The sequence below is a fragment of the Oncorhynchus mykiss genome, chromosome 2, assembly GCF_013265735.2.
Source record: "Oncorhynchus mykiss isolate Arlee chromosome 2, USDA_OmykA_1.1, whole genome shotgun sequence".
In the NCBI taxonomy this organism is placed as follows: domain Eukaryota; kingdom Metazoa; phylum Chordata; class Actinopteri; order Salmoniformes; family Salmonidae; genus Oncorhynchus; species Oncorhynchus mykiss.
In genome coordinates this window covers 15516969-15540450 of record NC_048566.1, presented here as the reverse complement: position 1 = coordinate 15540450, position 23482 = coordinate 15516969, and the positions used below count along the sequence as shown (strand labels likewise).

The following is a 23482-nucleotide window of genomic DNA, read 5'->3' as shown; positions in this document are numbered from 1 at the left end:
GCATGCAGGCTGACGTGTGACTGTGAAGCGGACATCATCAATTAACGTTATCAGAAGCTATTTAGGAGATTGCTCAGGTCAAAGTGTGTACTATAGGAATGAGGGTCAACATCACACACACCTCACATCCAGGCTGGGATGATGTTCCACATACAGAGTTCCCCGTCAGCACCAACTGTCTCTGCCAGACCTACCGTCCGCACGTACACACACACTCTCTCTATCTCTGAGCGTATATAGCTCTGTATATCAGGCTGCTATGATGGGACTCTCACAGCCTTATTGGGAATTCACTGACTGTATGCCTAACGCAGATGGGTCAGCACACACACACACACACACACACACACACGGAAGACTAAATATCACCCAGGACAGAAGACAGATTGTCTGATCCACCATCCTGGTCTCACGAGCTTACACACAATGAGAGTGCAACGGTCAGAATGGTGGATCAATGTATAAAACAATGATGCTGTAAACTTAGTGTCTAATGCCATAATTCAATCTGAACCATATTTAGGTTTTGCTCATTGTCAGTAACCTAATAATGCCTTACAGCTAGTGAATTGAACACAATCAATTTCGATGAGGTTCCATCCTGATCTCGCGAGCTTACACACAATGAGAGCGCAACGGTCAGAATGGTGGATCAGGCTAGGAGAGAGAGGGTGGTCAGGATGGAGGATCAGGATGGTGGATTACTGTAAACAGTAACACAGTGGTCACACTGTCACAATGTGCTTTTTCCATTTTGTTTCACCATAAAGTACTACAAGAAGAACAGTCTTCTCTACTCTCATGGTGGATGGTTTAGAACAGTGGTTCCCAAACTTTTTATAGTCCCGTACCCCTTCAAACATTGAACCTCCAGCTACATACCCTCTCTAGCACCAGGGTCAGCGCACTCTCAAATCTTGTTTTTTTGCCATCATTGTAAGCCTGCCATACACACACTATACAATACATTTATTAAACATAAGAATGAGTGTGAGTTTTTGTCACAACCCGGCTCTTGGGAAGTGACAAAGAGCTCTTTTTATGCATTAGGGGGCGCTATTAAAATTTTGGGATGAAAAACGTTCCCGTTTTAAACAAGATATTTTGTCACGAAAATATGCTTGACTATGCATATAATTGACAGCTTTGGAAAGAAGACACTCTGACGTTTCCAAAACTGCAAAGATATTGTCTGTGAGTGCCACAGAACTGATGTTACAGGCAAAACCCAGATAAAAATCCAACCAGGAAGTGCCGCATTTTTTGAAACCGCCTCATGCCAATGACTCCTTATATGGCTGTGAATGAGCTACGAATGAGCTTACGTTTTCCACGTATTCCCCAGGGTGTCTACAGCATTGTGACGTCTTTTTACTCATTTCCATTGAAGAATAGCCGTAAGGGAGCATATTTAGCAAGTGGTCACATGGTGTCTCCCGCACAAAATCTTGCGTAAAATACTGAGGTAGCCATTTTTCCAATCGCTTCTTATGAGAAACCAATTGCCTCGACGGATATATTATCGAATATATATGTTAAAAACACCTTGAGGATGGATCCTAAACAACGTTTGCCGTGTTTCTGTCGATATTATGGAGTTAATTTTGAAAAAAGTTTGGCGTTGTAATGGTAGCATTTTCCGGTCGATTTCTCAGCCAAGCATGATGAACAAACGGGAGCTTTTTCGCCTACAAAAATAATCTTTTTGGAAAAAAGGAACATTTGCTATCTAACTGGGAGTCTCCTGAGTGAAAGCATCCGAAGTTCTTCAAAGGTAAATTATTTAATTTGGTTGCTTTTCTTATTTTTGTGAAAATGTTGCCTGCTGCCAGCAGAGCCTAGCATAGCATTATACCATGATAAACTTACACAAATGCTTGTCTAGCATTGGCTGTAACGCATATTTTTAAAATCTGAGATGACAGTGTTGTTAACAAAAGGCTAAGCTTGTGTTTGAATATATTTATTTCATTTCATTTGTGATTTTCATGAATAGGAAAAGTTACTAGGGGTATTTATGTCCGCTGCGTTATGCTAATTCGTTTGAGGCTATGATTACGATCCCGGATCCAGGATTGCTCGTCGCAAGAGTTAAAGGACCAGGGTACGAATAATAATATAATAATAATCAATCATTTTGGTCTTTATTTAGCCATCTAACATATAAAACCTTATTTGTTCATCACAAATTATGAATAACTCACCACAAGTTAATGAGAAGGATGTACTTGAAAGGATGCACATAACTCTGCAATGTTGAGTTGTATTGGAGAGAGTATCAGTCTTAAATAATTTTCCACACACCGTCTGTGCCTGCATTTAGTTTTCATGCTAGTGAACGCTGAGAATCCACTCTCACATAGGTACGTGATTGCAAAGGGCATCAGTGTCTTAACAGCGCAAATTGCCAAGGCAAGAAACTCTGAATGCAGCCCTATCCAGAAATCTGGTAGTGGCTTCTGATTAAATTAAATTTTCACAGAACCGCTTGTTGCAATTTCGATGAGGCTCTCTTGTTCAGATATCGGTAACTGTACTGGAGGCAGGGCATGAAAGGGATAACGAATCCAGTTGTTTGTGTCGTCCGTTTTGGGAAAGTACCTGCGTAATTGCGCACCCAACTCACTCAGGTGCTTCGCTATATCACATTTGATATTGTTTGAGCTTGAGTTCATTTGCACACAAAAAAATCATACAATGATGGAAATACCTGTGTGTTCTCCTTGTTAATGCAGACAGAAGAGCTCCAACTTCTTAATCATAGCCTCTATTTTGTCCCGCACATTGAATATAGTTGCGGTGAGTCCTTGTAATCCTAGATTCAGATCATTCGGGCGAGAGAAAAAGCATCACCCAGATAGGCCAGTCGTGTGAAAAACTCGTCATCATGCAAGCGGTCGGATAAGTGAAAATTATGGTCAGTAAAGAAAACTTTAAGTTCGGCTCTCAATTAAAAAAAAACGTGTCAATACTTTGCCTCTTGATAACCAGCACATTTCTGTATTTTATAAAAGTGTTACATGGTTGCTGCCCATTTCATTGCACAGTACAGAAAATACACAAGAGTTCAGGAGCCTTGCTTTAACGAAGTTAACAATTTTCACTGTAGTTTCCAAAACGTATTTCAAGCTGTCAGGCATTCCCTTGGCAGCAAGAGCCTCTTGGTGGATGCTGCAGTGTACCCAAGTGCCTTTGGGAGCAACTGCTTGCACGCGCGTTACCACTCCACTATGTCTCCCTATCATGGCTTTTGCGCCATCAGTACAAAAACCAACACATCTTGACCACCAAAGTCTATTTGAAGTCACAAAGCTGTCCAGTACTTAAAAAATATCCTCTCATGTTATGCTGGTTTCTAGGAGAGGATGTCTTCCTTAATTGACCCCCCATAAACATAATGGACATATACCAGGAGCTGTGCCAGGCATAGAATTCACTGGTTTGTATGCGAAGCAGTAACTGTTTCAAAGCATCTCCTGCCATGTCACTGATGCATCGTAAAACTGTCATTTGATTAAGTATTTGTCTGTATAGTTTTTTTGGGCCTTTTCCCCCAGTATTGTCCCAGCCATATCCGCGGCAGCAGGAAGAATTAAGTCCTCCACAATAGTATGGGGCTTGCCTGTCCTAGCCACAGTACCTCACCAGATAAGACGCTGCCTACTTGATGATGGCGCCGATGGAGATGGCAGCATCGCAACTAACTCTTAAGCAACGTTGCAGTATTTTGTTTGTTTATGTACTGTGTTTTATGTTATTAGCTCAGGAATTGTTTTGTGTCATTACATACAGCCGGGAAGAACTATCGGATATTAGAGCGGCAGTAACTCACCAGAACTTCCAGCATTATGACCAGGACTACGACTTCCCTGGAGCGGATCCTTTGTTTACTCTCCCCAGAGCAATCAAACTTTTTCCAGAGGCCGACCCAAAACAACGTCGAGGCAGTCTTCTGGTCCGAGTATTTTACTCACTAATGTCCAATCTCTGGACAATAAAATTGATGAGCTCAAGGCGAGAGTTGATTTTCAGAGGGACATCAGGGATTGTAACATACTCTGCTTCACGGAAACATAGCGAGATATACTGTCTGACTCTGTAAAGCCAGTTGGGTTCTCAGTACATCGCGCCGACAGGAACAAACATCTCTCCAGGAAGCAGAACGGTGGAGGTATATGTTTTATGATTAACGACTTATGGTGTAACTGTGATAACATACAGGAACTCAAGTCCTTCTGTTCACCTGACCTAGAATATCTCACAATTAAATGCCGACCGTACTATCTCCCGAGATCATTTTCATCAATAATAGCCACAGTGGTCTATATCCCCCCCAAGTGGATACCACGACGGCCCTCAAAGAACTTCACTGGACAAACTGGAAACCACATTTCCGAGGCTGCATTTATTGTAGCAGTGGATTTTAACAAAGCAATTTGAGGAAAAGGCTCCTGAAATCCTATCAACATACTGATTGCTGTACTCGCACTGCTTAAACCCTCGACTATCGCTATACTTCCTTCCAGAATGCATATAAGGTCCTCCCCCGCCCTCCATTCGGTAAATCGGACCACGATACCATCTTGATCCTCCCCTCCTACAGGCAGAAACATAGGTATTCCTCTTGTCCAGATGGGTTAGGGCAGTGTGCAGTGTGATTGCGATTGTGTCGTCTGTTGATCTATTGGGGCGGTAAGCAAATTGGAGTGGCTCTGGTCCGGCAGCCTTGTGAGGGTTAACACGTTTAAATGTTTTACTCACGTTGGCCATGGAGAAGGACAGCCCACAGGTTTTGGTAGTGGGCCGTGTCAGTGGCACTGCATTGTCCTCAAAGAAAGCAAAGAAATCATTTAATTTGTCTGGGAGCAAGACGTTGGTGTCCGTGACAGGGCTGCTTTTATTTTTGTAATCCATGATTGACTGTAGACCCTGCCACATACGTGTTTGAGCCGTTGAATTGCGACTCCACTTTGTCTCTCTACTGACGCTTAGCTTGTTTGATTGCCTTGCGGAGGGAATAGCCTGTAATAGTTTGTATTCGGTCATTTTTCCGGTTGCCATGTCATGATTAAAAGTAGTGGTTCGTGCTTTCAGTTTTGCCCGAATGCTGCCATCAAGCCACGGTTTCTGGTTATTGAAGGTTTTAATAGTCACAGTGGGTACAACATCACCGATGCACTTGCTAATAAACTCGCTCACCGAGTAAGCGTATACATCAATGTTGTTGTCTGAGGCTATCCGGAACATATCCCAGTCAACGTGATCGAAGCAATCTTGAAATGTGGAATTTGTAGCCCTTGTTATTAATGGTATCTGTTGCTTTTATACATGTCTTATTACTCAAAAGTCATCTTTATTCTCGCTCCAAATACTTCCATGGCTTATTTTTCAAATTGTCATGTTTCGTTCTAAATGTCTGCGCAAGAGTGAAGGTTTTGCGCGAGAGAGTAACAGTTAACGTGATTGGATGTTAATTATTTGACTAGGCTACCTGTATTTGACATTGTGTTGTTATTTCACTGAACACTACATGGTTGAATTTGATTTTTGTCAGTGAAACAAGGCTACTCATGCGAGAAAAAAACGAGAAAAAAATATACATTTACTGTTTGACATTTTTTTAAATTTAAATGTGAATTACACTTTCATTTGGCGTACCCCCGACGGCAGAGCGTACCCCCGACGGCAGAGCGCACCCCCGACGGCAGAGCGCACCCCGACGGCAGAGCGCACCCCCGACGGCAGAGCGCACCCCCGACGGCAGAGCGTACCCCCGACGGCAGAGCGCACCCCCGACGGTAGAGCGCACCCCCGACGGCAGAGCGTACCCCCAACGGCAGAGCGCACCCCTGTCGGCAGAGCGTACCCCCGACGGCAGAGCGCACCCCCGACGGCAGAGCGTACCCCCGACGGCAGAGCGCACCCCCGACGGCAGAGCGTACACCAGTTTGGGAATATCTGGTTTAGAAGAACAGTTTTCTCTGAGTCACATTGTGGTTTAGAAGAACAGTTTTCTCTGAGTCTCATTGTGGTTTAGAAGAACAGTTTTCTCTGAGTCACATTGTGGTTTAGAAGAACAGTTTTCTCTGAGTCTCATTGTGGTTTAGAAGAACAGTTTTCTCTGAGTCACATTGTGGTTTAGAAGAACAGTTTTCTCTGAGTCTCATTGTGGTTTAGAAGAACAGTTTTCTCTGAGTCACATTGTGGTTTAGAAGAACAGTTTTCTCTGAGTCTCATTGTGGTTTAGAAGAACAGTTTTCTCTGAGTCACATTGTGGTTTAGAAGAACAGTTTTCTCTGAGTCTCATTGTGGTTTAGAAGAACAGTTTTCTCTGAGTCACATTGTGGTTTAGAAGAACAGTTTTCTCTGAGTCTCATTGTGGTTTAGAAGAACAGTTTTCTCTGAGTCTCATTGTGGTTTAGAAGAACAGTTTTCTCTGAGTCACATTGTGGTTTAGAAGAACAGTTTTCTCTGAGTCACATTGTGGTTTAGAGCCTGATGGACACTGGGACAAGTACATTCAACTGAGTCCCAATCCTACTTCGGCTGTTAATATTATATTGCAGCACGACAGGGTGTGTTTGTGTGTGTGAAGGCAAGGCAGGATGTACATTATGGTAGAGACCTGACTCAGCATAAGAGATCTCTCTCTCTCTCTCTCTCTCTCTCTCTCTCTCTCTCTCTCTCTCTCTCTCTCTCTCTCTCTCTCTCTCTCTCTCTCTCTCTCTCTCTCTCTCTCTCTCTCTCTCTCTCTCTCTCTCTCTCTCTCTCTCTCTCTCTCTCTCTCTCTCTCTCTCTCTCTCTCTCTCTCTCTCTCTCTCTCTCTCTCTCTCTCTCTCTCTCTCTCTCTCTCTCTCTCTCTCTCTCTCTCTCTCTCTCTCTCAGAGATGTATATAGAAGAGGTGCGTCTCCCTGACTGACACAGTGTATGACACTGCAGGTGTGTGTTTCTTCTGTGTGTGTGTGTGTGTTTCCTCTGTGTGTGTGTGTGTGTGTGTGTGTGTTTCCTCTGCATTCGAGACGCCGATACTGTCAGATATATCCAAATACAGTCACACACATAAACATACATACAACACACACACCTCCCTGCAGGGCTTTCGCCAGCTGACCCATCTCTCTCTCAGAGAAAGCACTGCTTTAGAGAACAACTAAAAATACCAGCCTGAGAAACAGAGACGTCCCACAGGACAATGCTGCAGGGAGGAGAGAGAGAGAGAATGGAGAGAGAGAGAGAGGGGGGGTGGAGAGAGAAAGAGACACAGACCAACACATCATAAAGGAAACTGGCTCTGAGTGGCGGCCTTTGCGTGTCATGACTGGACAACAGACACACACACACACAACAGAGAGAGAGAGATCAGCTAGTCTGCAATAATTATACTGGCATAATGCCTAAATGGGATAATTGCTACTTAGGCCTGAGACTGGGACACAGGGGGAAGGAAATACTGATCCGAGGAAAAAGCACACACACAGAATACTCACTGCAGGCCGTGGCAGGTGGAGAGGGCCACGAAGGATTCAGGGATGTCCCGCACTATCCCCTGGTAATAACAATGTTCTCCTCCCTGAGAGAGAGAGAGAGAGAGAGAGAGAGAGAGAGAGAGATAAATATATATATATATATATAGAGAGAGATAGAGAGGGAGAGAGGGATAGAAAGAGAGAGAGTAAGAGAAAGAGAAAAAGAGAGAGAGAGAGAGGGAGAGAGAGAGGGATAGAAAGAGAGAGATAGAGAAAGAAAAAGTGAGAGAGAGAGAGAGAGGGAGGGAGGGAGAGAGAGAGGGATAGAAAGAGAGAGATAGAGAAAGAGAAAGAGAGAAAGAGAGAGAGGGGGGGGGGGGGAGATAGATTAACACAACTGTCAGTGACATAGAGGACGGTAACTTTAGAGCCAATCCAACCTCCTGGCCAGAAACAACCAAAGATGTCAGCAATGTGATGAAAGGTGGAGCTACTACCATCAGTTTAAACACATATCTACTCCTTACAGATCAACACGAGTGCCTGTTTTCTTTCTGGACATGGTCATTGTCCTGACCACACAATATACACATACTTTACATACTGTACACACTGCTGCACACTCTGAAGAAAAAGCAATCTATCACTGAGCATTTCGTAAGGAGATGAATCCAGAGCAATCAATCACAGAGCATTCCCCCTTAGATCCCGAGACTGAAGTAATCTATCACAGAGTATATGCTCACATAGACCAAGGGGTGTCTGTGAATACTAATACGTTCGACAGAATCAAGACTACAGGGACGTGTGTGTCTCAAATCAAAGTTTATTGGTCGCGTATACAGATTTGCAGATGTTATCTCAGGTGCACGGAAATGGTCTGGGGGCTCAACCAGGTCACATGCATCCCTGAACACATTTAATGATCTGAGAGGGAGATATTCTACTACTCACTACTCCCTCTATCCTATCCTCTATCCCTTCCTCTTGTTTCTCTCATCAGATCATCTACTGACAGGAAGCCACAGCAATGATCGACCCCCTCGATGTCTCTCTCTCCCTCCCCCTCGACGTCTCTCTCTCCATCTCTCAGGCTTTTTTAAACCACAGAGTGCTTAGGCCCATTCTGCTGCGTTAGGCTGCATGTGCGTGTGGTACATAAAGCCATATTTATTCATATAGATTTGTATGATGTCTAAGTGCTGTCTCTTCCTGGTCTATTTCTCCTGGTCTAACTGCCAATAGACAGGAAGCCGGCCTCTCAGAGGGAAAACAGCTTTTATCACTGGATCAATTCCTGCACTACACCCTCCCCTGGGCCGAACACGGGGAGGCCGCTCTGCACTGCCCCACTGCATACCACGACTCCCTCTCTCTCTACCACGACTTCCTCTCTCTCTACCACGACTCCCTCTCTCTACCACGACTCCCTCTCTCTCTACCACAACACTCTCTCTCTCTACCACAACACTCTCTCTCTCTACCACAACTCCCTCTCTCTACCACGACTCCCTCTCTCTACCACGACTCCCTCTCTATCTACCACAACACTCTCTCTCTCTCTACCACGACTCCCTCTCTCTCTCTACCACGACTCCCTCTCTCTCTACCACGACACTCTCTCTCTCTACCACAACACTCTCTCTCTCTACCACAACACTCCCTCTCTCTACCACGACTCCCTCTCTCTCTACCACGACTCCCTCTCTCTCTACCACGACTCCCTCTCTCTCTACCACAACACTCTCTCTCTCTACCACAACACTCTCTCTCTCTACCACAACTCCCTCTCTCTCTACCACAACTCCCTCTCTCTCTACCACAACTCCCTCTCTCTACCACAACTCCCTCTCTCTACCACAACACTCTCTCTCTCTACCACGACTCCCTCTCTCTCTCTACCACGACTCCCTCTCTCTCTACCACGACACTCTCTCTCTCTACCACAACACTCTCTCTCTACCACAACACTCCCTCTCTCTACCACGACTCCCTCTCTCTACCACGACTCCCTACCACGACTCCCTCTCTCTACCACGACTCCCTCTCTATCTACCACAACACTCTCTCTCTCTCTACCACGACTCCCTCTCTCTCTCTACCACGACTCCCTCTCTCTCTACCACGACACTCTCTCTCTCTACCACAACACTCTCTCTCTCTACCACAACACTCCCTCTCTCTACCACGACTCCCTCTCTCTACCACGACTCCCTCTCCCTACCACGACTCCCTCTCTCTACCACGACTCCCTCTCTCTACCACGACTCCCTCTCTCTCTACCACAACACTCTCTCTCTCTACCACAACACTCTCTCTCTACCACAACACTCTCTCTCTCTCTACCACGACTCCCTCTCTCTCTACCACAACTCCCTCTCTATCTACCACAACACTCTCTCTCTTTACCACGACTCCCTCTCTCTCTACCATGACTCCCTCTCTCTCTACCACAACACTCTCTCTCTACCATGACTCCCTCTCTCTACCACGACTCCCTCTCTCTCTACCATGACTCCCTCTCTCTCTACCACAACACTCTCTCTCTACCATGACTCCCTCTCTCTACCACGACTCCCTCTCTCTCTACCACAACACTCTCTCTCTACCACGACTACCTCTCTCTCTACCACGACTCGCTCTCTCTCTACCACAACACTCTCTCTCTCTACCACGACTCCCTCTCTCTCTACCACGACTCCCTCTCTCTCTACCACAACACTCTTTCTCTCTACCACGACTCCCTCTCTCTCTACCACAACACTCTCTCTCTCTCTACCACAACACTCTCTCTCTCTACCACGACTCCCTCTCTCTCTACCACAATACTCTCTCTCTACCACAACACTCTCTCTCTACCACAACTCTGTCAGGAAGGAGGGAGAGAGAGAAAGAGATGGAAAGAGAGGGAGTGAGGAATGTGAAGGGAGACAATGACCATCAACGCCTGTCTATCTATATCACTATCTATGGATGAGATGACTGTTACTTCTGTTGTCATTAGAGTTCCCCTCTCCTTCCTACTTCTTCTCTGGGGAGGAAGTACTCCTGTGATATCACTCTCAGTCAATGGGGGAGAGGGAGAGAGTCAGAGAGAGAGAGAGAGAAAGGGAGAGAGAGTGTGAGGGAAAGAGCGAGAGAGAGTCAGAGAGAGAGAGTGAGAGAGGGGAAGAACAAGAGGAAGAGAGAAAAAGCGAGAGAAAGCGAGAGAGGAAGATAGGAAGAGAGAGCTATTTATAAGCAGGGCTGCGCTCTACTATCCAGCACCCGTCTTCCTCCCCTCCTCTGAACCTTCTGCTCCAGTTCTCATAGAGGCAAGAAATACCCAGCAAACTGCATTGTGTGTGTGTGAGAGAGAGAGAGAGAGAGAGAGAGAGAGAGAGAGAGAGAGAGAGAGAGAGAGAGAAAGAGAGAGAGAGAGAAAGAGAGAGAGAGAAGAGAGAGAGAGAGAGAGAGAGAGAGAGAGAGAGAGAGAGAGAAAGAGAGAGAGAGAAAGAGAGAGAGAGAAGAGAGAGAGAGAGAGAGAGAGAGAGAGCTAGGGAAGCTGCAGGGCTGTTGTAATCATGGCCCACATTTTGTATTTTTTTTTACATTGTAGTCATTTAGCAGAAACTCTTATCCAGAGCTACTTAGTTAGTGCATCCATCTTCAGATGGCTAGGTGGAACAATAAAACTTCTCAGTCATAGTAAGTACTTACCAACAGAATTAATGTTATTCTACCCTGCTGCTTCTCAGCTGTTTATAAACATTATTACATAGTTGGCCACTGTAAAGACTGTTGATGGCTAATAAAGTATCCCATAGTTGGCCACTGTAAAGACTGTTGATGGCTAATAAAGTATTCCATAGTTGGCCACTGTAAAGACTGTTGATGGCTAATAAAGTATCCCATAGTTGGCCACTGTAAAGACTGTTGATGGCTAATAAAGTATCCCATAGTAACAACACGAAGAGATAATAATCCGTAAAGTGTGGATTATTATTCCCCTAATAACCTAATCATCTTTTTAACTGTTTAGCTATGATCTGGCCGTGGCACAGAGAGGTGGATGTCCAGATTACAGTACGGTCAAGCTATGAGGATGTTGTTAATCCCAGACGAAGAGTTTGAAGGATCAACCTTTGGTAGTTAATGACACAAAACTGTAGTGCACCCTATCAGCAGGTTATCATCAAACCATCTCATTTCTGAAACAACATTCTAATTCAGAGACTAGATTTCCATACAGTGCTCAGGTTCTTACTTTGAAGATGACAGCCTTCCCATTTTCTGAAATATGCCTCTCCATGTACTTTGAAGACAGAAGATCACTGGGGGGAAGAGAAGAGGAAACAGAGGAGAAAAGTTAGACAATTACAGATATGAATTCAGAGCTCTGTGTCGGTTAAAGGGACGGAAGAGTGTTAATGAAATGACAGTATTCTCTGGTTATCTCCAGGATTGTCTCAAAGCGTCAGAGCATCCATACCACCAATTATCAGCTGCTACTGATAGAGGATTACTTCCTGCGAGCACACACACGCCCACGCGATCACACACACACACAATTGAAAAAATTCTTAACATTCAAGGGCATGTCGTGGATGTGTTTGTAGAGAGAAGAGAGAGAATGAGGAGAAAAGAGCAGAAAAGTGAGCAGACAAAAGAAAGGGACAGAGTGAAAGAGAATCGTGTAAAAAGAGAGAGAAATAGGAAGAGAGAGAAACAGAAACAGAGAGAAACAGAAAGAGAGAAACAGGAAAAGAGAAACAGGAAAAGAGAAACAGAAAGAGAGAGAAACAGAAAGAGAGAGAAACAGAAAGAGAGAAACAGGAAAAGAGAGAAACAGAAAGAGAGAGAAACAGAAAGAGAGAGAAACAGAAAGAGAGAAACAGGAAAAGAGAGAAACAGAAAGAGAGAGAAACAGAAAGAGAGAAACAGAAAAAGAGAGACACAGGAAGAGAGAGAAACAGAAAGAGAGAAACAGAAAATGAGAGAAACAGGAAAAGAGAGAAACAGAAAGAGAGAGAAACAGGGAGAGAGAGAAACAGAAAGAGAGAGAAACAGAAAGAGAGAGAAACAGAAAGAGAGAGAAACAGAAAGAGAGAGAAACAGGACGAAAGAGAGAGACTAATACACAAGGGCCAGTCAGTCTATGAATGCTTTCTCAGCAAAACTGGGCCTAAGATTCCCCATTGAGTTACATACTGCAGCCCCAATCTGGGACAGAGATATATGAGCTATACACACAGTGCTGCAGTGGATGGCTGCCATCTTACCGGCTCCTGACCAATTCTTTATTTTGTGTTTTTTTAAGCTGATCTTAACTTATTTTAGTTCATAATTTTTGTATATAATATTTCCACCATCATTTCCTATAACTGAAAACATATTCTGGACATCAGAACAGTGATCACTAACCTCAATTTAGATTAAGATCTCTCCTTCAACGGGTTGGCAGTTGTGGATGTACTGCTCATTTCAGACCGGGCCCTAATCCCCAGGACACGGAAGAGGAACGGCTCAAGAGAGACAAATGAGTGGGCTCCCTGGCGTAGTAAGACCTTTAAACCGGCCAACATTCACAAAGACGCGGGGCCAGGCGGATTACCAGGACACGTACTCAGAGCATGCACTGACCAGTACTGACCCAGCGTATATAGCCAAGTTATCATGGACTCAGTACCAGTACCCAGTGTATATAGCCAAGTTATCCTGACTCAGTACCGGCACTCAGTGTATATAGCCAAGTTATCATGACTCAGTACTGGTACCCCGTGTATATTGCCAAGTTATCATGACTCAGTACCGGTACCCTGTGTATATAGCCAAGTTATCATGACTCAGTACCGGTACCCTGTGTATATAGCCAAGTTATCATGACTCAGTACCGGTACCCTGTGTATATAGCCAAGTTATCATGACTCAGTGTCACGCCCTGGTCTTAGCATTCTGTGTTTTCTTTATTATTTTGGTCAAGCCAGGGTGTGACATGGGTTTTTTATGTGGTGTGTTTTGTCTTGGGGTTTTCGTACGTATTGGGATTGTGGCTTAGTGGGGTTTTCTAGTATGGTCTATGGCTGTCTGGAGTGGTTCTCAATCAGAGGCAGGTGTTTATCGTTGTCTCTGATTGGGAACCATATTTAGGCAGCCATATTCTTTGAGTGTTTCGTGGGTGATTGTTCCTGTCTCTGTGTTAGTTTGCACCAGTTTAGGCTGTTTCGGTTGTTTTTGTATTGATCGTGTTTCATCTTCATTAAACATGTATCAAGAATACCACGCTGCATTTTGGTCCGCCTCTCCTTCACCGCAAGAAAACCATAACACTCCGTACCGGTACCCAGTGTATATGGCCAAGTTATCATGACTCAGTACCGGTACCCAGTGTATATGGCCAAGTTATCATGACTCAGTACCAGTACCCAGTGTATATGGCCAAGTTATCATGACTCAGCACTGGTACTCAGTGTATATAGCCAAGTTATCATGACTCAGTACTGGTACCCTGTGTATATAGCCAAGTTATCATGACTCAGTACTGGTACCCTGTGTATATAGCCAAGTTATCATGCCTCAGTACTGATACCTCGTGTACATAGCCAAGTTATCATGACTCAGTACTGGTACTCCGTGTATATAGCCAAGTTATCGTTACTCATTGTGTATTTATTCTTTGTGTTATTATTCTCTCTGTATTGTTGGGAAGGGCTCCTAAGTCCGCATTGCACTGTTAGTCTACACCTGTCGTTTATGAAGAATGTGACTAATAAAATTGGATTTGACATCCAAACACTAAACAACAGGAAGGACAACCCAGACATAACACACACACAGTTGCACACTGCCCTCTACCTACGCTGGTAAGTTCTTTATTGGTGTCAGTTGAGTTGTTAGGTGTTTGGTGCAACTGCTAATGCTGCATCAGGGTGTTTTATGCTCTGCTGAGCTACTGTATCTGTGGGAACACCTGGCTCCACCCCAATATCAGACTCTGTACTTCCCTGGATGTATATTAGTTGGAGCATCGGGAGTGACACTAAAATCTATAATCACACCAGCGCGCTGCACCTCAACAGACCCACTCCCAACATTGGCCCAGTGAGCAATCAATCACCTCCAACCGCCTGTCAGCACCCAATCAACAGCCAGTGCTGTGGAGGCGGGGATAGTTTTTCCACTGACTAAGAGATGGAGTGTTTCAAAGTTTATCTCGGGGGCATACAGAGACCAAGTAGAGGATTTTGTGTATAAAGAATCTGAAAGTGTGTGTCTGTCCCATGCGTATCTGTGTGTGTTTGTAAGATAGCGACACCAGTCACATGACCAAGCAGACGCCAAACAGCTGGTCAGACACACACACACACACACACACTGGCATTAAACATCGACAAACAAGACATAGGGGGAGAATGAGGGAGGAATGGAGAGAGAGGAATGGAGAGAGAGGAATGGAGAGAGAGAAATGGAAAGAGAGAAGAATGGAAAGAGAGGGGAAAGGAGAGAAAGTGAGAGACAGAGAGAAGGGAAACTGGGTTTTAGATGACTAACAGACATTATGTTACAGTAATACAAACAGCAAGGGAGAAGAGATAGAAAGGGAGCGAGAGAGAGAGAGAGAGAGAGAGAGAGAGAGAGAGAGAGAGAGAGAGAGAGAGAGAGAGAGAGAGAGAGAGAGAGAGAGAGAGAGAGAGAGAGAGAGAGAGGGGAAAGAGGGCTAGAAACAGGGAGTGAAAATAGACGGGGAGAGATGGATGGCAGAGATGAGCAGAGAAGAATAAAAAGCATAGGAACAGTGAAATATAGAGAACGGTAGAGAGATCAGCCTCCTTATGCACGTCTCACCATCCTTGTGTGTGTCCTCCAACCCCAAACCGTCCCACATTGAGACACACAGTTTACTTCTTTGTTCTGACAGGGTGTGTGTGTGTTTAAGATTCAGCTTCTGTGGTCTGTATCAGCCCCCATGCTGAGTGGGGGCCTGGAGAGAGTCTGGCGTGCGTACTGAGCCCGCATGGAGGACACACAGGGCCGTAATGGAGGACGCTGATAACAGATTTCAGCTTTAATTATTTTGAGATTTGAATAATTTATTGAACAGACAAAGACGCAAAGTCAGCTCTTGCTTTTCACCTACCCCCACACACGCACACACACTAACACTAACACAAACAAAAAAAACACACATATCGTGGAGAAATGACAAGATTGTGTTAATAATACTGGGGGCCAGACCCTGGTTTCTACACAATGAGAACAGTCTTTACAGCAGTTACAGTCTGTTGTGAATTATTAGTATCTTTCATAAAAATTTGCTATAAAATGCTGTGGCTCAAATCCGCTTGTTGGGCTCTCAACAAATCACCTACATGAGGGTCGTCGACGAGCTTCATTATTGCAATAATTAATCGAGACTAGTATCTAGTTATGGTAAGGGGTGAAATAAGTATAGCCAGTTATAATTGTAATGGTTTAGCAGATTATAAAAGAAGATCAGTCTTTACGTGGCTAAAAGAGAAGGAATATAACATATACTACTTACAGGAAACTCACTCTACATCCTTAGATGACGTTGTGTGGATAAAGGAATGGGGTGGTGAAATCATTTTCTGTCATGGACAGAGGAACTCAAAAGGTGTGATGATGTTAATTAACAAAAATTTTAATCTGAATGTGCAAATAGTCAGGAATGATCCGGAAGGAAGGTGGATCTTTTTGAATATGAAAGTGTACGAAAAATACATTTGGCTCATTAACCTATATGGTGCAAATCAGGATGTTCCATACTTCTTTGAAAACATTCATACCAATTTATTGAACTTCAGGCAACAAATGATTATGTCTTTATGGTAGGAGACTATAACACAGTGTTAAGTACCTCAATGGACCGTAAAGGTAATCACTCTACAAACTATCATCACTGTGCCCTTAAGGAAATCCCAAATATTATGGACACATTAGAAATAGTGGATTTGGAGACTAAAAAATCCAGACCTAGTGAGATCCAGACCTACATGGAGGAGACTTAAGCTAGTCGCCTTGACTACTTTCTTGTCTCTTTCATCAAACGTGAAAAAAGTTAACAGGAGACAGAATGCGATCGGATCATCATCTAATTGGTCTTCACATAACTATTAAAGATTTTCCACATGGACGGGAATATTGGAAATGTAATCAAAGTTTACTGGAGGACAATTTATTAAAAAAAAAAATAATTCATAACTGAATTTTTCCAGTATAATATAGGTTCAGCAAATCCCCTTATTGTTTGGGATACCTTTAAATGTACCTTCAGAGGTCATCCAATTCAATATTCATCAATAATTGAAAAATAGCTGTTTCTGGTTGAAGAGACAAGACTAACAAGGAAAATCCATGAACTAATAGTACAGGTAGATAGCAATAGAAACGATACTACAGAGATGCAAAACAAGTTAGAGGAAAACCAAAACGAACTTGGAGGAACAATCTAATGTAATCTAATACAAAAATAAAGCACTGGATGGATATATGGAGAAAAATGCACAAAATTATTCCTGAGTCTCCAATACAGGAACGCTAACAAAAATCATTTGCAGAAGCTCGTTACTGAAGACGGCGTCATCTAGGATTCTCCTAATGATATTTTAAAAGAGAAAGCTAGATACAGTGCCTTGCGAAAGTATTCGGCCCCCTTGAACTTTGCGACCTTTTGCCACATTTCAGGCTTCAAACATAAAGATATAAAACTGTATTTTTTTGTGAAGAATCAACAACAAGTGGGACACAATCATGAAGTGGAACGACATTTATTGGATATTTCAAACTTTTTTAACAAATCAATAACTGAAAAATTGGGCGTGCAAAATTATTCATCCCCCTCAAGTTAATACTTTGTAGCGCCACCTTTTGCTGCGATTACAGCTGTAAGTCGCTTGGGGTATGTCTCTATCAGTTTTGCACATCGAGAGACTGACATTTTTCCCCATTCCTCCTTGCAAAACAGCTCGAGCTCAGTGAGGTTGGATGGAGAGCATTTGTGAACAGCAGTTTTCAGTTCTTTCCACAGATTCTCGATTGGATTCAGGTCTGGACTTTGACTTGGCCATTCTAACACCTGGATATGTTTATTTTTGAACCATTCCATTGTAGATTTTGCTTTATGTTTTGGATCATTGTCTTGTTGGAAGACAAATCTCCGTCCCAGTCTCAGGTCTTTTGCAGACTCCATCAGGTTTTCTTCCAGAATGGTCCTGTATTTGGCTCCATCCATCTTCCCATCAATTTTAACCATCTTCCCTGTCCCTGCTGAAGAAAAGCAGGCCCAAACCATGATGCTGCCACCACCATGTTTGACAGTGGGGATGGTGTGTTCAGGGTGATGAGCTGTGTTGCTTTTACGCCAAACATAACGTTTTGCATTGTTGCCAAAAAGTTCAATTTTGGTTTCATCTGACCAGAGCACCTTCTTCCACATGTTTGGTGTGTCTCCCAGGTGGCTTGTGGCAAACTTTAAACAACACTTTTTATGGATATCTTTAAGAAATGGCTTTCTTCTTGCCACTCTTCCATAAAGGCCAGATTTGTGCAATATACGACTGATTGTTGTCCTAAGGACAGTCTTCCACCTCAGCTGTAGATCTCTGCAGTTCATCCAGAGTGATCATGGGCCTCTTGGCTGCATCTCTGATCAGTCTTCTCCTTGTATGAGCTGAAAGTTTAGAGGGACGGCCAGGTCTTGGTAGATTTGCAGTGGTCTGATACTCCTTCCATTTCAATATTATCGCTTGCACAGTGCTCCTTGGGATGTTTAAAGCTTGGGAAATATTTTTGTATCCAAATCCGTCTTTAAACTTCTTCACAACAGTATCTCGGACCTGCCTGGTGTGTTCCTTGTTCTTCATGATGCTCTCTGCGCTTTTAACGGACCTCTGAGACTATCACAGTGCAGGTGCATTTATACGGAGACTTGATTACACACAGGTGGATTGTATTTATCATCATTAGTCATTTAGGTCAACATTGGATCATTCAGAGATCCTCACTGAACTTCTGGAGAGAGTTTGCTGCACTGAAAGTAAAGGGGCTGAATAATTTTGCACGCCCAATTTTTCAGTTTTTGATTTGTTAAAAAAGTTTGAAATATCCAATAAATGTCGTTCCACTTCATGATTGTGTCCCACTTGTTGTTGATTCTTCACAAAAAAATACAGTTTTATATCTTTATGTTTGAAGCCTGAAATGTGGCAAAAGGTCAGAAAGTTCAAGGGGGCTGAATACTTTCGCAAGGCACTGTATTTTAGGCAGAGGTTCTCTTTTCCGTCTCATCCTCTCCCACTGAATGAAGATTACGATAAGAAATTATTTCCAAATAATATAAAAAATGGAAAATTAACAAATGTACAGAAAGATCACTGCAAAGGCCAAATTACAGAGGAAGAACTTTCTGGGGCTATTAATTCCTCAGTCTGGAAACCCCCCAGGGATTGATGGCATACCGGTAGAGGTATATTAAGCCTTTTTTGTTATACTAAAAGCTCCATTGTTTGATTGTTTTACCTACTCCTATAGAAATGGTAGTCTGTCAGGTCGGAAGGTCTGAAATCTCTATTATTAAAACAAGACCCAAATGGTAAATATAAAGACCCCTTACACTTCAATGTTGTGATGCAAAAAGACTAGCGGAATGCATTGCACTCATAATTAAAAAGGGTTTTACCAGGTATTGTTCATCCTGATCAGACAGGATCTTGATGGACGATACATTGGAGATAATATAGGACAACTACTAGAAATAATAGAACATCATGAAACATCTAAGAAGCCAGGCCTGGTATTTATAGCGGATTTTGAAAAGGCATTTGAAAAAGTAAGACTGGATTTTATTTATAAATGCCTGGATTTTTCAATTTCGGTGAATCTCTTATAAAATGGGCAAAAATAATGTATAGCAACCCCAGGTGTAAAATAGTAAATAACGGCTACTTCTCAGAGAGCTTTGAATTGTCAAGAGGAGTTAAACAAGGGTGTCCGCTGTCACCATATCTATTCATTATGGCCATCGAAATGCTAGCTATTAAAATCAGATCCAATAACAACATTAGTGGATTAGAAATTCAAGGCTTAAAAACAAAAAGGTGTCCATGTATGACTCCACCTATGACTCAAGTTTTATAAGAAGTCCGCAAGCTAGATCCTTGCAATGTCTCATTGAAAATCTAGATAACGTTTCTGTACTCTCTGGACTACAACCTAATTATGAGAAGTGTACAATATTACTGTTATGTGAATTATGCTATCAATGTTCATAAACTGAACTTCAATTAAACTACTCAATCTGCAACCCAGAATTTGTAAGACTCTAGTTGAAATGAAACAGACAGAGTCGCAGCTACAATAGTCAGAAAGTTTATTCACGAGAGCGCTCCCCTGTTGTACAAAACCATCCATTTTATACTGGCTCCTTATGCACATACCTTCACACACAAACAGTAGGTATCCTACGCACATACTGTATCACAGTATAGGGAGACCGTGAGAAGTACTCCCTGCCCTCTCCCAAATCTCTCATAGCCAGATGGGCACCGAATTTTGCCCAGACAGTTTGTGTTTAAGATACTATAAAGATATATTGTTTTACCCTAATTCTGACAAACTACACACATCATTAATTATAATTTTACTGACTAAAACTACACACATCTGTCACGACTTCTGCCGAAGTCGTTGCCTCTCCTTGTTCGACTGGTCTTCTAGCCATCCTTGATCCATTTTTCATTTTCTATTGGTTTTGTCTTGTCTTCCCACACACCTGTTTTCAATCCCATTCATTACCTGTTGTGTATTTAACCCTCTGTTTCCCCTCATGTCTTTGTCAGAGATTGTTTTATTGTCAGTGTTGTTTATTTGTTGTGTTGGTGCACGACGGGTTCTCGTACCCATGTTTGTTCATGTCTGTACTTTTAGTGTTAGGGAGTATGTTCCATGGACATTTATTAAAAGACTCCATTTACACTCCATTTTGACTCTTTTGCGCCTGACTTCCCTGCCACCTATACACACGGCGCTGACAGAATCTCTGACCAAAAAATATGAAGTCAGCAGGAGAGGACACTACGCTCATGGAGGTGGAGGAACGTGTCCGGGAACAAGTGGAGGCGATTGACTGTTTGAGCACTGTAATGGATCGCATTGTCCAGAATATGGATCGCTGGGAGAGACAGGGAGTTTCTCCAGCGCCACCACCACCACAACCGGAATCTCCCTTGAACGCTTTTTCCCCTCCGGAACCGAAGATCCATTTATCCCTACCCACGGGATACAACGGAGATACTGCCGGCTGCCAGGGTTTCCTCCTTAAGCTGAACTTGTATCTGGCCACGGTCTCCCCAGTACCATCTGACCGTGAGAATAGTTGCGCCCTCGTCTCATGCCTCACCGGGAAAGCCCTGGAATGGGCCAGAGGAGGATGAGGGTCTATCATGTGAGTGAGTGCACAGGAGTTTGCTTTGGAGTTTAGGACCTTGGCTGCTGGCGCTGGGTGGAGCGACAGGGCCCTGATCGACCATTACCGTTGTAGTCTACGCGAGGACGTCCGTCAGGAGCTGGCCTGTAGAGACACCACCCTCACCTTCGACCAGCTGGTGGACATGTCAATCAGGCTGGACAACATGCTGGCTACTCGTGGACGTCTAGATCGGGGTCTGGTTGTTCCATCCTCCCGCACCCTCTCTCCCGAACCTATGGAATTGGGAGGGATGGTGCGCAGGGAGACCAGAGGGGGTTCCCGCTCAAGCACCATTCATGGTCGCAGAGGGCACACTGCTGGTCGGTGCCGGGTTGGTTCCTCTGGGAATAGAGAAGGCAGGCAGGGCACTCTGGCATCACCCCAGGTGAGTAGGCACCATTCTCATCCAGAGCCCTCTGTTGCACTAATGTTTGTCTCGGTCTCTTTTCCTGATTTTTCCCTGCATTCCCAGTATAAGGCGCTAGTAGATTCAGGTGCGGCTGGGAATTTAATTAATACAAGTTTAGCTCCTAGTTTAGGGATCCCTATTGTTTCTGTGGATATGCCTTTCCCTATTCATGCCTTAGATCAGTGGTTCTTAACCTGGGTTCGATCGAACCCCAGGTGTTCGGTGAGTCAATCTCAAGGGTTCGGCGGAGGTCAAGACACACATCCGACTCATATGATTTGTGATGACACGCCCCGCTTGGCCATCATTGGCTGCAGGTGATCACCCTACATCGCTTGGCCTATCTGTGCTGCAGGGAATTTGGTGCGCTCAGTAGTCGACTTGTGACTGTCGTGATGGTACGTCTTGTGATTTCTTTCTTAATATTTTAATCCCTTCATACTTACTATGTCTAGCAAAAAAAGAAAGTAGTCAGACGAATATGTACAATATGGATTCACATGTATAAAGGAACGTGATGGGAGTCAGTGTCCTAACTGCATGATTTGCAATGCCAAGTTGAGCAATTCTAGTCTAGCACCGGCAAAACTAAGAGAACACTTCCTTAAGCTGCATGGAGATGGAAAATACAAGAACACAACGCTCGCTGAATTCGATGAAAAGGCTACTCTGCCTGTACTCGGCTTTGTACCCATCAACAAACCGATCCTCACAGCATCGTACGAAGTTGCTTACCTGATCGCAAAGCAGGGCAAACCACACACCATTGGTGAAACACTCATAAAACCAGCTGTGTTGAAGATGGCGAAAATCATGCTGGGAAAAGAGGCTGAAGTTATCCCAAATCCTATTTCAAATGACACCATCAGTGACAGAATAGAGGACATGAGCAAAGACATCTTGGCTCAAGTAGTTGCAGATCTGATTTCAAGCCCGGCAAAATTCAGCCTTCAACTCGACAAGACCACAGACGTTTCCAATCTAAGCCAGCGCACGAATGCATCAAGCTATGTGAAAGACAACGTGATAAAGGAAGATTTTTTTATTTTGTAAGCCTCTTACAACAACAACTAAGGCAGCCGATGTGAAGAAACTTGTGGATGACTTCTTCAAAGACAACAATCTTTCGTGGGATATGGTTTCTGCAGTTTGTTCGGACGGAGCTCCAGTCATGCTGGGAAGAATGTCTGGTTTTGGTACGCTAGTGAAAGCCGATGCACCACACATCATTGTTACGCATTGTATTCTGCACAGGCATGCGTTGACAACAAAAACCTTGCCTCCAAAACTGGCAGAAGTATTAAAAATTGTAGTGGAATGCGTGAACTATGTGCCAACTAGTGCTCTGAGGCACCGCATCTTCAGTGAGCTGTGTAAAGAAATGGGCTCTGAATTCGAGGTACTTCTGTACCATTCTAACGTTCGGTGGTTATCCCGGGGACAGGTGCTGAATCATGTTTTTGCCGTGCGTGTGGAATTAACCCTGTTTTTGCAGGAGCACCAACATTGTCATGCAGATTGCTTCCAAAATTCTGAGGTCATTCTCATTTTAGCGTACATGGCTGATATCTTCGCAGCTCTCAATCATCTCAATCAAAAGATGCAGGGCGGTGGAGTCAACATCATCGAAGCGGAGGAAAACCTGAAGGCTTTTCAAAAAAAAGCTACCGTTATGGAAACGACGAACAGAGAACGATAACTTCGCAAACGTTCCCCTACTGGACGACTGTGTAAGTAAGATCGAAGATGTATCTGGAATCGGAGACATTTCTGTACCTGCGGAACTGAAGCAAGCAATTGCCACGCACATAGATGAGCTTGAAAAGTCTCTCGACGGATACTTCCCTACAAGAGTGTCATATCTAGCATGGGTGAGACAGCCGTTCACGTTTAGTGTTGAGACAACAGATGTCAAGGATGAATACCTCAATGAAATCATTGAAATTCAGCAGAGCCAGGTTCAACAGCAACTCTTCCGAACAACAACGCTTTCAACGTTTTGGTGTCAGCAAATGGTAACGTACCCTGTTATTGCTAAGAAAGCTCTGGAGATTTTCATACCGTTTGTTACAACATATCTTTGCAAGCAAATCCTTTTCGAGGATGCTGGACATCAAAACGAAGAAAAAGAACAGACTTTG

The 23482-nt window shown here is 43.8% G+C and overlaps 1 protein-coding gene across 2 annotated transcripts in view; it reads right to left on the bottom strand.

Annotated features, from left to right (window-relative positions):
* Window positions 1-23482, bottom strand: part of LOC110535866 (disintegrin and metalloproteinase domain-containing protein 22) — a 131877-nt gene that overhangs the window by 73817 nt on the left and 34578 nt on the right. For both annotated transcript variants that reach the window (XM_036938988.1, XM_036938997.1), the window contains exons 4-5: window positions 11714-11780; window positions 7489-7571 (exon numbers count right to left, since the gene is read on the bottom strand). In XM_036938988.1, coding sequence (XP_036794883.1) covers window positions 7489-7571; window positions 11714-11780 — 150 coding nt within the window. The remainder of the gene's footprint in view (window positions 1-7488; window positions 7572-11713; window positions 11781-23482) is intronic.